The 15,171-nt window shown below is 38.5% G+C and overlaps 1 protein-coding gene across 5 annotated transcripts in view; it reads left to right on the forward strand.

The window, feature by feature from the left end:
* The first annotated feature begins 5,462 nt into the window (after window positions 1-5,462).
* Carnmt1 (carnosine N-methyltransferase 1) overlaps window positions 5,463-15,171 on the forward strand; it is a 46,176-nt gene continuing 36,467 nt past the window's right edge. For 2 of the 5 annotated variants that reach the window (XM_058583997.1, XM_046459407.2), the window contains exons 1-3: window positions 5,463-5,824; window positions 13,777-13,972; window positions 14,927-15,090. In XM_058583997.1, the coding sequence (XP_058439980.1) occupies window positions 5,577-5,824; window positions 13,777-13,972; window positions 14,927-15,090 (608 nt within the window). In that variant the 5' untranslated portion in view covers window positions 5,463-5,576. Of the gene's footprint in view, window positions 5,825-5,911; window positions 6,036-6,542; window positions 6,619-13,776; window positions 13,973-14,926; window positions 15,091-15,171 lie in introns of those variants that run through there. The other 3 variants (XM_058583998.1, XM_058583999.1, XM_046459408.2) reach the window with 3 other exon arrangements.

The raw sequence follows: 15,171 nt of genomic DNA on the forward strand, positions 1-15,171 counted from the left end.
TCATATCCAAATCATAACAAAAGCTATGTGACTTTATAGAGTCATATAAAGTCTCTATATTACAGTGTTCTCCTCTGTTTTTTTTTAAAGAATGATGACTCAGGCTCAGTGGCATATGCCTGTAATCCCAGAGGCTTAGGAGGTGAGGTAGGAGGATCACAAGTTCGTAGACAGTCTCAGCAATTTAGCAAGGGCCTAAGCAAATTAGTGAGGCCCTGTCTCAAAAGATAAAAGGTGCCGAGGATATGACTCAGTGGTTAAGTGCCCCTGTGTGATCCCTGGTACAAAAAAAAAAAAAGTGATACTATTGTGAATATTAAGTTATATGCAATGATATACCACAGTGGTCAGTGCCATACCTGGCACTTATAATTCATTTATTCATTCCATAGAAATTATAGAAAATCTTCACATGTCAGACACTGCACAAGATGCAAGAGATATGGGCATGAACAAAGTAGGTGGGCTTCCCACCCTCAAAGAACTTAGAGTTGAAGCAGACAAAACAGTCTGTTAAAAGGTAATCAACAAAGGTAATCAACAAAATATATACTTACAAAATTTCAATGAGGTATCTACCTGGGGAATGTGAGGCAAATAAAAATATACTTAGGACTAATAGATGAGTTGACCTACAGACTTCAAAGCTTTTATTTACAAACATTTACTGATTATGAAACACCTTTGAGAAGAATGAGGCAGTAACTGTGTTGGTATGATGGGAAAGACTAAAGGGTGTTTCTGTGAATTGCTTAACCTAAAGTAGAAGAACAAGTTGAGGCTTCCTGTTCAGACACTAGAGCAGAGTTTCTTTCTTTCCTGTTCATCATGTTCATCACTTGTACACCTGTTGGAAAGATCAGCTTTGGAAACGGCTGCAGCAAATCTATACTGGATACCAAGGCAATTTAGGAAGTAATAGATAAATTCAGAGCAAAAGAGAAGCAACTAAATACAGAAAACTGCAGATATAAATATTGTTATCAGGGCATGTTCTGAAGAAAAAGACTGCTGAAAAAAAAGGATTTTATCTGTAAAATTGTCTTCGAGTCAGACTATCAGAGCCAGAAGAATCATTTTTTAAAAAAAAATATTTATTTTTTAGTTGTAACTGGACACAATATTTTATTTATTTATTTTTATGTGGCGCTGAGGATCGAACCCAGGGCCTCAATCCCATTGTGTCTTTTCATAGATGAAGACAGTGAGTCCAAGTAAGTTAAATGACCTGCTCAAGGTCATATACCTTGGTGTGCCACAGGCAACATCTTAAGTCAAATCTGTTTTTTTTGCTCCTATACTGCATTTCCGCTTCTATACTGGACATGTCCAACCAAAGCAGAAGACAGTGTTAGTTAGTGACACACTAATCAATGACATAATCTGGCAATTACTGTGGATTAACTCATTGAACATACTTCCTTCAACTTTCTAGCTTGCTTTATTCTATCTTAGAAATTAGAAAGATAAAAACTGCATCTATAAACTTCCCTTTAAGTTTCTAACTTGGAAGAAGTGAGGACAATGAGGTGGCAGCAACGTATAGGGAAACTGGATCTTATGAGGAAGCATTTGGTTCTTCCATGGTAATTACACGACAGGTTTTACTGTCTGTTTCTTAACACTGTAATTAATGCATAGTGGGCAGTGAGTGCATTGGTGGCCATGAAAAAGTTTCCTTAGAAACAACAGGTATACAGTGGCTCAGGGGTCTGAGACAAGAGGATTGTGAGTTCAAAGCCAGCCTTAGCAACGGGGAGGTGCTAAGCAAATCAGTGAGACCCTATCTCCAATAAAATATAAAATAGGGCTGGGAATGTGGCTCAGTGGTTGAGTATCCCTGAGTTCAATCCCTGGTAACCCTGACCCCCTCTAAAAAACCCAACAGGTATAGCTGTGTTGTTCCTGAATGACACTTGAGCTTGGTTCCTGGGTCTTCCAGGAAATTCTTTAGTCTTAATTTCCTAATATTGATCAGTTTTTGCTTAAACTAGCTAAAGAAGATTGTGTTGTCTGCAACTAAAAATCATGACCAAGGTTGAGTAGCTTCCAAAAAAATCTTAGTAATAAAGACCTTTTATCAAACTCACTATTAAGAAGAAAATTGAAATTAAGAAACTTGAAGGTGTATTAAGTACTTACTTATAAACAAGTTGTGGGAGGCATAAAAAGACTTGATTCTCATCCTCAAAGCAGTTAAATAAGATATCCATTATATGCCCAAGGGACTGAATGTCTAAGAGTACAATTGCTAGTTGTATGGTAAGTTTGTATTTGGTTGTTGTATTTTGTTTGTTCATTCACTTGTTTGTTCTGGGGATTGAACCCAGGAGTGCTTAACAACTAAGCTACATTCTTAGTCCTTATTTTTAAATTTTGATGCAGGGTCTTACTAAGTTGTTGAGGATCTCACAGGTTGCCCAAACTGGCCTTGAATTTGTGATCCTCCTGCCTCAGCCTTCTGAGTCACTGGGATTACAGTTTTGTACCACTGCACCTGGTCTATCATTCAGTTTTCTAAGAAACTACGATAGTCTTTGCAGGACATCTCTCAGGAAGGACCTAGACCAATCTAGTTCTCTCCCCTTTCTCACTTGTGGTTCTCAAGAATAACTGTAGAATCTGCAGGGAATGCAACAGCCCTGAAGGGACTGAATGCAACAGCCTGGGCTCTGTTCCAATCGTCTAGAAACAGGATGCCCTTCAACATTTTAGCATGATGTGTCATGTGGCCCCTGGGTGGAATGATTTTCAGGGTCCCTCAGCTGTGATGTAGGTGACATATGTACAAATGAGACTCCATCCTACCTGGGCAGTTTTCTTGACCCTTGGGAGACCAGATCACAATGAATGCTAGGCTTCTGTTGTCCCTTGATGGCTATCTGTAAATAATAAATCAGCCTCATTAACTTGTTGTACATTTAAGTGTTCTATCTCACCAGACTCAAGACAAATTGGTACCCAATGCATAGAATTCCTGCTTTGCATTATTTTCCAGCACATCTTCATATTCCCATCAGCAATATATAAAATGTATGAGCTCTAACTGTTCAACAGTTTATCTGCCTTTGAATTATGCTTGTCAAAATCCTGTTATCTATAAATTCTCAAGACACTCCCTTTATGCAGCTTTTTGTGCTATATCCTAGAGGGCTCGGGTGCTGTTCTCTGGCCTGGGATTTCGGGTGAGACAGTTGCTGGCCACCTTTTGTGTACATAAATACAAGCTTGCTTTAGTTTGATTTAAAATTGGAGTTGGTAATCTTTTCTTTGAGGCCTTGAACTTGCCATTCTCTCTTCCTCAGTATCCCCAGCCACTAGAATTATAGGTGTGTATCACCTTGTGCAGTTTTTATTTTCTTATTTTGAGACAGAGTCTTGTTAAGTTACCCAGGAGGGCCTTGAAATTGTAATCCTTTTGTCATTGCCTCCTAAATTACTAGAATTATATGTCTACACTACTGGGCCTGGAAATAGACTGACATTTTAGAAAAGTCTTACATAAAATTTAAGATTACCACTTTTCAAAAATCTTTTTTGTCATTGCCTTTATGTCCAATATTAATTTCAATCATGAAAATATGAAGCCACTTTACTTTCAATATAATTATACCTTTTTAACAGACTTTAGGATATATGGACATATTTAACTCTTCTGAATAAAACAATCTTTTTATTATTATTTTGTAGCAGTGATTTTCTAGGTGGTGCCTTAAATTTAAAGGAATAGTTATTTCCTAAAAATAACATCAAATCAAGTAGGACATTCATTTTAGCATTGAGCTATAGAAGAAATTAAGCATAAATAAATAAATAAAAATTGCTGCAAGGGGGCAAAATTGAGACGTATGTAGTTGAGGGGAGAAATAATGTCCCTGTGCTTTTGCCCCTTTCAATGCTTTATTCACTCAAATTACTCAATATAATTCCACTCTATAGGTTCTTAATCAAGAAAATGACAATCCTTAATGCTGGCACTGCAATAGACATAATCAATTCACAGCAAACAATTCTAGATTAATTTTAAGCACTGCAAACAGTGCTAGTGACAGACATTCCCTCTGCATGCTAAATTAAAAAATCTCAAGCCTTAGGCTTTATGTCCAGCAGATGCACACTCACTCAGACCCAGGTGAGGTCTGGAACCAAGGCAGGCTTTTCCTGGTGTGGAGGGGACAAAGACTGGTTGAGGACAGGGTTGTTGGGAAAAAGGTCCAGATGAGGCAGCAGAGTTTGAGAGCTGTGAGGATCACACAGAGGATCAGGAAATGATGACAAGTATTGGCATGTCAGTCCAGGTCCTCATCAGGCTCTCCTGATGCGCGAGTGCATCCTTGTCTTGGCTGGCTGAATCCCTGTTCATTAGCTCTATTATTTATACTAAATTTGGGGGGCTTTTGAGCCCCCCTTTCAATCGTTATCAGCTACCACCAGATTTCTCCATGACATCATTTACCTTGGGATCAGAAACATCTGGTCTGGTGGTCTCCACCCTGATCTTCTCCCTTTTCCCTCTTATCAGAGGCTTCACTCTGTTTATCAGAATGAAGGAAGTAACTTGTTTGAGGCCAAACTAGAGGGCTCTGTGGGTCTGCCTGGTGAGACTGCAGGTTTCAAACTGGAGTTTTAAAATGGAGTTGCTTAGGCTTAGGCCTAAGGCCATCCTCACAAAACTAAAGAAAAGAAAAAAGAACTCAAAGAGGTTAGGTCAGATCTACTATTGCTAGGAGCCACTTTTAGATGTTTTTGGGTGTGATGGTCTTCTCAAGCACTGGTTTTGAACAGAATTAGGTTTCAGCATCACCAGCTAGGACAAAATTAGGACTTTATGTTTTGCTTTATTTGTTTTTTGAGACATGATTTCGCTATTTTTCCCTGATTGACCTCCAACTTGGGATCCTCCAGCAACTGGAAGTACAAGTGCCGGCTGCTGCACCCAAACTCGGCCTGGTCCCAGGACTGCAGATCATTCAATACTGGAAAAACGATTACGCTTATGTAATTAATAGAAATTCGTTTAGGAAGTTCATTAAAACTTAAACTAACATGAATGCAAAACCTTTCTTTTAGACTTTTTGAATTACAAATTCCAACTAAATTCAAAATCTAACTTGTTCTCGTTCCTCTTCCTTTACTTGCTAGTACCTCAGCCTGAGTTAACTTGCCTTTTCCGGAATCCAGCCCTGGCAGGCTCTTAATTAAGGTCCGCCCACGCGGACGCTCACAGGTGCCAGCTGTTCAAGTCCCACCCAACTCCTCCACCTGGCTTATAGTCCCGCCCCCTGGAAACGTCGTCCTGACGTCAGCGCGTCGTCGCCGAAGCCCGGCAGCAAATGAACGCAGGCGGCCACAGTCCACCGTCGTACCCTCGTATGCGCCTGCGCGCATGTTCCAGGACTCCAGAAGACCTGGCGGAGCCCAGCGCGGATGGAGGCCTGAGGGCGGCGGGGGCGGGGCGCGCCGCGAGCTGGGGGCATGTCCGCAGCGGGCGCCGTCTAGAGGAAGGCCGGGCAGCCGCCACCACGCTTTCAGTCGCAGCGAGACGCAAGCGAGCCAGGCCGAGGGCCGTGGCAGCTATGCAGCGACGGCGGCGCCCTCCACCGCCGGCCTCTCAGCTGCCCGAGAGCTGCGGGGGAGGCGGCGGCGGCAGCGGCAGCGGCGGCCGCGGTGGAAGCGAGGAGGTGGAAGTGCAGTTCTCCGCCGGGCGTTTGGGTTCGGCCGCTGCGGTTTCGGTGGCGGCAGCCGCGCGCAGCACGGAGGAGGAGGAGGAGAGGCTTGAGCGCGAGCACTTCTGGAAGATCATTAATGCCTTCCGCTACTACGGGTAAGGAGCCCGTGGCGGACCCCGGCCCAGCGCGTCGGGTCCTTCGACCCGGCTGCCGGAGCTGACCCCAGCGCCGGAGTCCTCTCACACCACCCTAGCCCCTCCCAGCCCTGCATACCCGCGTGTGGTGCCGCGCCGTCCTATTGCTCAGCCTGGTGTCTCCTGACCTCAAGATCAGATTAGCTCTTCTGCCTTCGGCTCCCCATTAAAGGTTCGGCTTTGGGGGTGACCTTAGATGTGCTGTGGCCACAGTTTCAGATAGAAGAGGATAGTGGAAAAATTGCCCAGTGCAAAGCATGATATGGTATTTGTTTTCGATATCTTCCAAACTGAACGTATGGAGAGTGCAAGTTCACCTACACGTGGGATACAGGATGCCGTAGACTTGTTTTCCCAAACTGTAGCCAATTATTGTAAGAACAGATTTCCAGCTCACCCTCACCCTCACCCTCCTCCTTGTTGTTAACCTAAATGCACTTCTATGGTGAGCGATCGAATGATGCCGCTCAATGACTCTTAACTGGTCTGCAGAGGTATTCCTTATATCCACAATTTGTTAATTTAGTAAGGGAGATGAGAAAAAGCGCCGAAAGAGCCAGCATTATGTTCTTTTATTCTGAAATTTTGTATCAAATTCTCTTCGTGGGCTAGGCATGGTGGTAGGACCTATATGTTCCTCATTCATAATACGACTTCCTAACTTTAACCTTTCTTCTAGATAGACGTTAAAATAGCTTAATCACAAAATTATAATTCCAAGATCTGAGAGGGACTTGGATCAACTGGATTTTCAGGTAAAGATAACACATTTATTCATAAGTGATATGAGACTCCACCTATCTGGCTTCAATGGAGCCAGATAGATAAGACTTCTTAGGAAGTAAACTCAGATGGGATCTTGCTGTGCAGTACAAACTTTTTTTTTTAGTATTCATCCCATTAGTATTACAGTTCAACTAGTGACCTCCTCAAGGGCAGGGACTGAGCCTTATTTATTTTTGTGCTTGGCAAATAACGTTTTAAGGTTCTGTTCTTAACAAATAAAATATAGTAGCAAAGAAATACATTAATCATTCTGAAATAGTCTTGTTAATTTTTGGCTAATGGTTACACTAGTTTGTTACTATTCTGAATTCAGATGCTTGCTTTTATTAAAAGTTATTTAAGAGCCAATACATTTACAACAGGTTTTTTGGGGATTGAACCCAGTGCCTTGAGTATGCTAAATACATACTCTACCACTGAGCTACATTCATCCCTTTTGACACAAAGCTCAAAGGTCTTGATAAAATAATATACTGGGGCTGGGATTGTAGCTCAGTGGTGGAGTGCTTGCTTAGCATGTGTGAGGAGGCACTGGGTTTGATTCTCAGTAGTGCAAATAAATAGATACAATAAAGGTCCATTGACAACTAAAAAAAAAAAAAGACTGATTAAATCTAGGGTTTGGGGCTGTATTGCTTGGAGAACCCAAAAGAAAATTTGGGCATTTCTCCAGATTGAGTAGCAATCAAGGGAGGAAGCCTGAACACCAGAGAGGGGAGATTTGTTACAAGATTGTGCCTAGAATTTCTATACCATGAGAGGAAGCAGCTGACATTAGGTAGTTGAGTGATGGATGCAGAAAAATCTGATTCATTTTACTATTGAAATATCTATAAGCTGGGCAGTGTGTCTCAAGCTTATACTTCCAGTGACTGGGGAGGCTGAGGCAAGAGGATGATAAGTTTGAGGCTCACCTGACAACAAGACCTGTCTCAAAATAAATTTTTTAAAGAAAAGGGCTAGGAATATCACTCAGTGGTATAAAGTGCCTCTGGGTTCAACCACCAAATAAATAAATAAAGAATATTGAGAAACATCTTGAAATTAGAAGACTTAATTGGTTAAATGTTGAGTAATTACACCCTGTTTAAATATGTTAAAACTAATTTAGGACTGATATTTATTATTAGGTATTGTTTGGGCCTTTGGGGTGAAGGACTTTCACTTGGAACTAGTCTTAAGTGTGGCAATATATAGAAAATGGTTCTGTGTGCATGTACTAGTAGTTGTGATTCTGTTCCCTGCACTCACCTTTCTTCTTTACCAGATTAATGTGGGATTGAGGACAATTTCATTTATCAAAAAAAAAAAAAACCCTTTATTTGCATGCACTCTCTGCATGAAATACTTCAAGTCCCTGGATTGAAAAATAGTATGGCATCAAAAATATGCTTTAAAAAATATCATTTAGAAGTGAGGAATATGGAAAGCATTGTGTAGCAGAAAACACTCTGGATTCCAATATTTTAATGGTATTGTAGACTTGTACTGTCTAATACTGCAGTCACTAATTATATCTGACTAAATTTAAGCTTAAATTAATTAAAATTTAATAAAATTTACAACTTAATTGCCCTGTCTTACTGGCCTTATATCAAATGCTTAGTAGCTATACATGGCTAGTGTCGGCTGTATTGGATTGTGTATGGAAATCTTTTTATCATTGAGTTAAATTCTGATTCCTAGTCCTGTTTTAGACCCATAGCAATTTCACATTTTGAAGTGTTTGGTTTTATTGCAAAATTTCTTTTAGTGAATGTGTAAAAGATTTAGAATAAAGATCAAAGGGCAGCAATAATCTTTTCATTCATGGGTGTGGACTTCTGATGCTTGGTTTAGAACCAAGGAGTCTGTTGTTTGTAACTGTTCCTTTAAAGCAGGGTAGGGGCAGGGGCTGGTATTGTGGCTCAGTGGTAGAGCACTTGCCTAGCACATTTACGGCACTGGGTTCAATCCTCAGCACCACTTAAAAATAAATAAAACAAAGGTATTGTCCATCCACAACTAAAAAAAAAGTCTCTGTACAACTATTGGGGATTCTGCCCTTGCATGGAAGGAACATAAATAAATGGGTTTGGCTGTGTTCCAGTCAGAGGCAACCAAGTTGCCAGTGGGCCATAACATAAGTATTTCCAGTATAATGAAGTTAGCTTCAATTACAATAGCATAATAAGGATACTATGTTCTTATGTTCCTATAAGATGCCACCAAGGACCTTGCATGTGCTAAACATATGCTCTTTCACTGAACTGTTCCTCAGTCCAGACACCACCAATTTTAAGAGTGTCCTTGAGTGTATTTTCGGGCAGGTTTGCACATCATTAGTGTGTTAGTAAGCTTTTTTTCAGTGTAACCAAATTACCTAACAAGAACAACTTAAAGAAGGAAAAGTTTATTTGGGCTCAGGTTTCAGAGGTTTAGCTCATGGTTGGTGGGTTTCATCACTCCGGCCCCAGGTGACATTAAAGCATCCTGGCCGAAGGGTATAGAAGTAAAAACCTGCTCATGGTGGCTAGGAAGGAGAGAGAGAGAGAGAGAGAGAGAGAGAGAGAGAGAGAGAGAGAGAGAAAGAGAAAGAAGAAGAAGGAGGAGGAGGAGGAGGAACCAAGGATACAAAAATGTAAACCCAAAGGCACACCCTCAGATACATACCTCCTCTGGCTACATCCCACTTGCTATGGTTACCACCTAGTTGATCCTTTTAAATTATTTGTCCATCAGAGGGATAAATGCCCCATATGATGGACAAATAATAATTAGGTTATAGCTGACATAATCTGATCATTTCACCTGCATTAACTCAGGAGCTTTTGGGGAACACCTCATATCTAGACTGTAACAAGTAACCAGGGGTTAAGGATTATCCTGCATCTCATCCTGCCCTGTATTTTCTTTACTTCTATATGAAGAAAATTGACAGCATAACTCGCCTCATCTGCAACCATAGTAATAAGTTTCCAGGGAGAACAAAAAATGTCTTGGGAGGGTAACTGAACATTTATTGACTACTTTTTAAGTATGCTGAAATATAGAAATTCAGTAGTGACAAAATGAGACTTGTATTTTAGAAGAATTTATTGGATTAGAAGTGGTGAGAGAGGGTCAAAGAGGACTTATGTTGGGGCAGTGTGCATTTGGGGACAGTATTCTTGGGTAGCAGGATTCTCAGTAATCTTTGGGAGACACAATGGGGCCTGTGATGGAGCATTAGAGGTAGAGTAATTTGCAGATAACTTTGTGAAGTAGAGTCAGAAAGTTTGAGCTTGTTGATGCTGTGACTAAGATTTGGAGATGATGACACCTTTGACTGTGATGGGTATATTTATGGTGTATATTCATCAATATTTGCTGTATAGAAAGGAATCCAAGTTTTCGTAGGCCTGGGCTAAAATCATTTTGGTTAGGAGTTGTTTTTGTTGTTTAGATAGTAGGGATTGAATCTGGGGTCTGCCTCATGCATGCTAGGAAAGCACTCTACCACTGAACTGTATCCCCATGCCTAGTTGTATTTTGAGAATGGCGAGAGGAAGGTTGGGAGCATCTTGTTGGCAAGGAATTCTTTTTAGATATAAGTATTTAAAAAAAAAAAGATTTTTTTTGTAGTTATACATGGACAGCATGCCTTTGTTTTATTTTTTTTTATATGGTGGTAAGGATCAAACCCAGTGCCTCACACATGCTAGGCAAGCAGTCTCCACTGAGGTACAGCCTCAGCCCAATATAGTTTTCATGTTTTGTTTTGTTTTGTTTGATGGTACTGGGGATTGAAGTGAGGAATTATTGAAAGGGTGTTCTGAAGACATTTTAACCTGGTTGACAGTAAATTTTATTGGGGGGGGGGCTATCACTAAGTTTTAAATTTATTTTTCTTTCCACATTTTTTTATTGGTGCATTATAATTATATATAATGATCGTTTTTTAAAAAACATTCACACATGCACACAATTTAACAATATAATTTGTCTAGTATCACTCCCCAACACTTCTTCCTTCCCTTCTTCCCACCCAGACAGTGAATTTTATACTGTTGCAGCTCTGCCGTTTGCCTATTGAAGTCAAATACATAAGAATGTAAATTGATACAATCTTTCTGAAAATCATTTTGTATAGTCTTAAAAAATATTTATTATTTCAGACCTGTTAATTCTATTTTTAGTAATTTATGCTGATTTTTCTAAAAGATTGTCTTTATCCATTTTCTGAATTTAACTGAATTACTCAGGCTGAGTAATTTACATGAAAAAGAGCATATAGTTCACAGTGTTGAAGACTGGGAAGTTCAAGATAGTAAGGTCCTTCTTGATGGCAGTCCACAGAGCCCCAGAGGCAATGGCAAGCATCACATGGTGAAAGGAACTGGGACTTGGCTAAAGTCTCTTTTCCTTTTCTTATAAAGCCACAATCCCATTGGATTAGGGCTCCACCTTTATGACCTCATTTAACCTTAATTACTTCCCAAGGTTCCCACCTCCAGATACCATAATTCACTCTCTTTCTGCCTCTCATGGGGATTACAGCATGAGTTTTGACGAGACTTTCAAACCTGTTGTCATAAAGACAAAAGTATCTAAATGCCCAGTAGCTGGGAAATAATTATTTAGCAACCAAGATTTACTAGGCTATTTAGAATCATGGTATATAGGAGAACTTTTTCCTAATCTGGGAAAATTCTTTTGATAAGGATGAAGAATTACATGTTCTTCTCAAACTTTGATGTGCATATGAATCACTTGTGAAATTTGGCGGATTGCAACTCAGTAAGTCTTGGGCAGGGCCTGAGATTCTGCATTCCTTACCATTTCCAGGTGATCTTCTATTGTTTGTATGGGATTTTAAGTAGAAAGGTGATAAATGAAATAAACCAGCCACAGAGAGACATAACTTATTTACAGTAGTCTTACAGGAATAGAGAACAGAATGGTTACCACAGACAGACTTGTGGGTTGGAGAAAATGGGGGAGATTTTGGTCAGAGAATACAGTGTTTCAGTTAGACAGGAGGAGTATTAAGTAGGTGAGGTGACAGATATGTTAATAAGCTTGATTTAATCATTCCACTATGTGCATGTATAACATCACTTTTTAACCCCATAAATATACCCAATTAGATTTCAATATTCCATTTTTTAAAAAGGAGCTAGATGACTTTGTTTTAACAACCAAACAAATATGCCAAAAGTTTTCCACTAGAAGATGGAGTTATTTATTAACCTTGTTTTCACGAATAGTTTTGCTTTTCTGCATTTTTTAGATTTTCACAAGTGAATGTTGGTTATATAAATTAGATGTGCCTATTAATTTTTGAATGTTTACTAGGTTTTGCATGCATTAGTTCCATTTTCAATGAAACAGATTGGGGTAGATGGAGGAGTATCCACCTCATGGGGTTTTTGTGAAGATTTTTTTCAGATTAATGTAAGTTAAATACTTGGTATAGTGCCTGGCATTTATTAAAGCTCCACAAATGGTAGCTTGTATGATCATCATCATTGTTGTTATTTATTATCTTGTTTTAGATGAGACAGTTGGCACAAAGGAAGGAAGTAACTCAACCAGGGTCACTTAGCAAATGGGTGACATAACCTTGATTTCAATACAGATAATGTTTGACTTCAAAGCTCACTATTATACTGTTTCCTGGGGAAAAAAGGCAATAGCAGTGTAGCTACTATATACACTACACATAAGTTTCTAAAACCAGGGCCAGATTTTGTCAAGAACTTCTGAACTTCTTTATTACTGTTTAGTAATTTGGCATATAAAGGTAAAAATGCAAGAGTTGTTTCGATGAACAGAGAAAAAGATTAAGGCAACCAAGTGAAAAAAGCATTTTTCGTATTCATTTAGTAGTGAGTAAATGACAACAAACATTTAAGATATTTTGTATCTAGAAAATATAAGGAACAATGCAGTGAATCCTCATGTCCTATCCCTATTTCCCTCAAAGAATGTTCCTGAATTTTAATTTTTTGATTTCCTTATAGTTTTTTTCATATAAGTTCAGTCCTTAAGCGATATATTGTTTGGTTTTATATAAACATTTGATATAGTCGGGTTTTTACATTTTACCCATCTGGGTTGATATAAAGTGACATTTCATTGTGAGTGTATATTTTAACTTTTAAAAATTATATTTTCTATTTTTTATTCCTATTTTTAATAAGTAATTCCCAAAGTGACTATTAAACTTATTTGGAAACTTTTGGAATACACATTATGAATAATGTCATATGAAACCCTGTAAAATTTCAAATTTTACATTTGCTTAATATTTTTGTAGTAAGACTCCATATATTTTTCAAAATCAACTTGATTAGCTTTTCTTTTTTTCTTTTTTTTTTTTTTTTTGGTACCAGGGATTGTACTCAGGGGATCCTTACCCACCAAGCATATCCCCAGCCCTTTTTTATATTTTATTAGAGACAGGGTCTCACTGAGTTGCTGAGGCTGGGTTTGAACTCAAAATCCTCTTGCCTCAGTCTCCCAAGTTGCTGGGATTACAGGCGTGTGCCACTGCGCCTGGCTTGGTTAACTTTTTGTTAGTTTCAAACTACATTTTCAGTATATTCTAAGATATTTTGTGCTTGTGTGTGTGTGTGTGTGTGTGTGTGTGTGCTGGGTTGGGAATTGAACTCAAGGCCTTGTGCATGATAGACAGGTGTTATATCACTGAGCTAAGTCCCTAGCCCATTATAAAATATTTTCACAACAGTATTTTGCTACTTAATGATGGAAGAATCTAAGGCATTCATTTGATTTGCTAAAATATTAACTTTAAAAATCAAAGTCATAAAACTAATTGAACATTAATGCTATTTGTTTCCTTTTTTTCCCTTCTAATTGGTGACGATATTTACTTTTACTAGATGTAAAGCATTTGTTGCTGGATATAAAGCATTTTACTAGATCTAAAGCATTTTGTTTCATTGCTCTATGTAGGATTTGTAATGAAGTAAAAATGTACAAAAATTTCTAAGTTGATATTCCTTAAGAAGCCATGAGGTAAATGATAGAACAGTACGCAACATAATAAGGGAATAGTTATATAGAAAGACATTCTTAAAAAATAAGATTGGCCTCTGATGAGAATTCTTTTGCCAATTTAAAAAACACCTTTTATGTTTTAGCACCAGTATGCATGAGCGAGTGAACCGAACAGAAAGACAGTTTCGATCACTTCCAGATAATCAACAGAAACTACTTCCTCAGTTTATTCTTCACTTGGACAAGATTCGGAAATGCATTGATCATAATCAAGAAATACTACTGACCATTGTGAATGATTGCATACATATGTTTGAAAATAAAGAATATGGAGAAGATGTATGTGAAAGTTTGTTCTACTTGCTTTTATTTTAGGGTTTAACTTCTATATTTTGAGGTCTTTAGGTTATCGTTCTATATTTCAATTTTATAATCTTGTACATGTCATTTGCTCTACTTAGGGAATGTTTTCATTTCTATGTCGAGTCATTAGATTTGGCTTAATAGAGCAGTATGCCAGAGACTAGATTTGTTCACTGATTTTTTTTTTTTTTAATACTAGGCATTTTGATATACTTTTTTTTTTTTTAGTTGTCAATACCTTTATTTATTTTTATGTGGTGCTGAGGATCGAACCCAGGGCCTTGCACATGCTCGGTGAGCACTCTACCGCTGAGTCACAACCCCAGCCCTTGATATACTTCTGACATAGTGTTTTAAATGTTCTGGCATATGAGGTTAGGTACTTTAATTTTTATAAATGACTTTTCTAGCTAACTAAAATTAATTTCCCTTGCTAAACTAATTTTTTTTCAGTATCTTGTAACTATTGGTATTCATCTTTTATTTTAGAAATTATTTTCACTTAAATCTCAAGGGACTGGCAGTAATAGAAACTGAAGTCCTCTTTTTGTATCCACAGGATAGATACAGTTGGGCCACTCCAGGGTGAGCCTCTCCATGCTGCCCCATCAATGACCTGGAGGGACTTTCTTCCCTCTCTTAGAAGATAGGATGTTCGGTCTCCATAGCAGCTCAGTTCTGGTCCTCTCCTGAGTAAAGACTGCTTAATTATATTGTGGTTTTATGATTAATGAACCTTAAGCTATTGAGGGTAGAAGTGAGACCACCAAACTCTTTTTCATTTAGGATCTCAAGCTGCACTTGAACCCCATTGAGGTGAGAGGCTAGTGATTTATCCATTAAACAACCATATAGCCCCTTAGTAGTATGCCTATTTACCCTATTCAAAATTGATTCTCAGTACCTAATTAATTTCTGTTTTTTAAACAGGGGAATGGGAAGATTATGCCAGCATCTACATTTGACATGGATAAATTAAAATCTACATTGAAACAGTTTGTGAGAGACTGGAGTGAAACTGGGAAAGCAGAAAGAGATGCCTGCTACCAGCCAATCATTAAAGAAATTTTAAAAAATTTTCCAAAAGAGAAATGGTAAATAGTACTTTGTTTATGATCAGTCTCCTTAAGATGTGTAAACAGTTTCTCTATAAGACATTTCATGGTCTTAAAACA

This window comes from Marmota monax, unplaced genomic scaffold (assembly GCF_021218885.2).
Source record: "Marmota monax isolate L192 unplaced genomic scaffold, Marmota_monax_Labrador192_F-V1.1 WCK01_AAM20220418_F8-fsc00059, whole genome shotgun sequence".
In the NCBI taxonomy this organism is placed as follows: Eukaryota; Metazoa; Chordata; class Mammalia; order Rodentia; family Sciuridae; genus Marmota; species Marmota monax.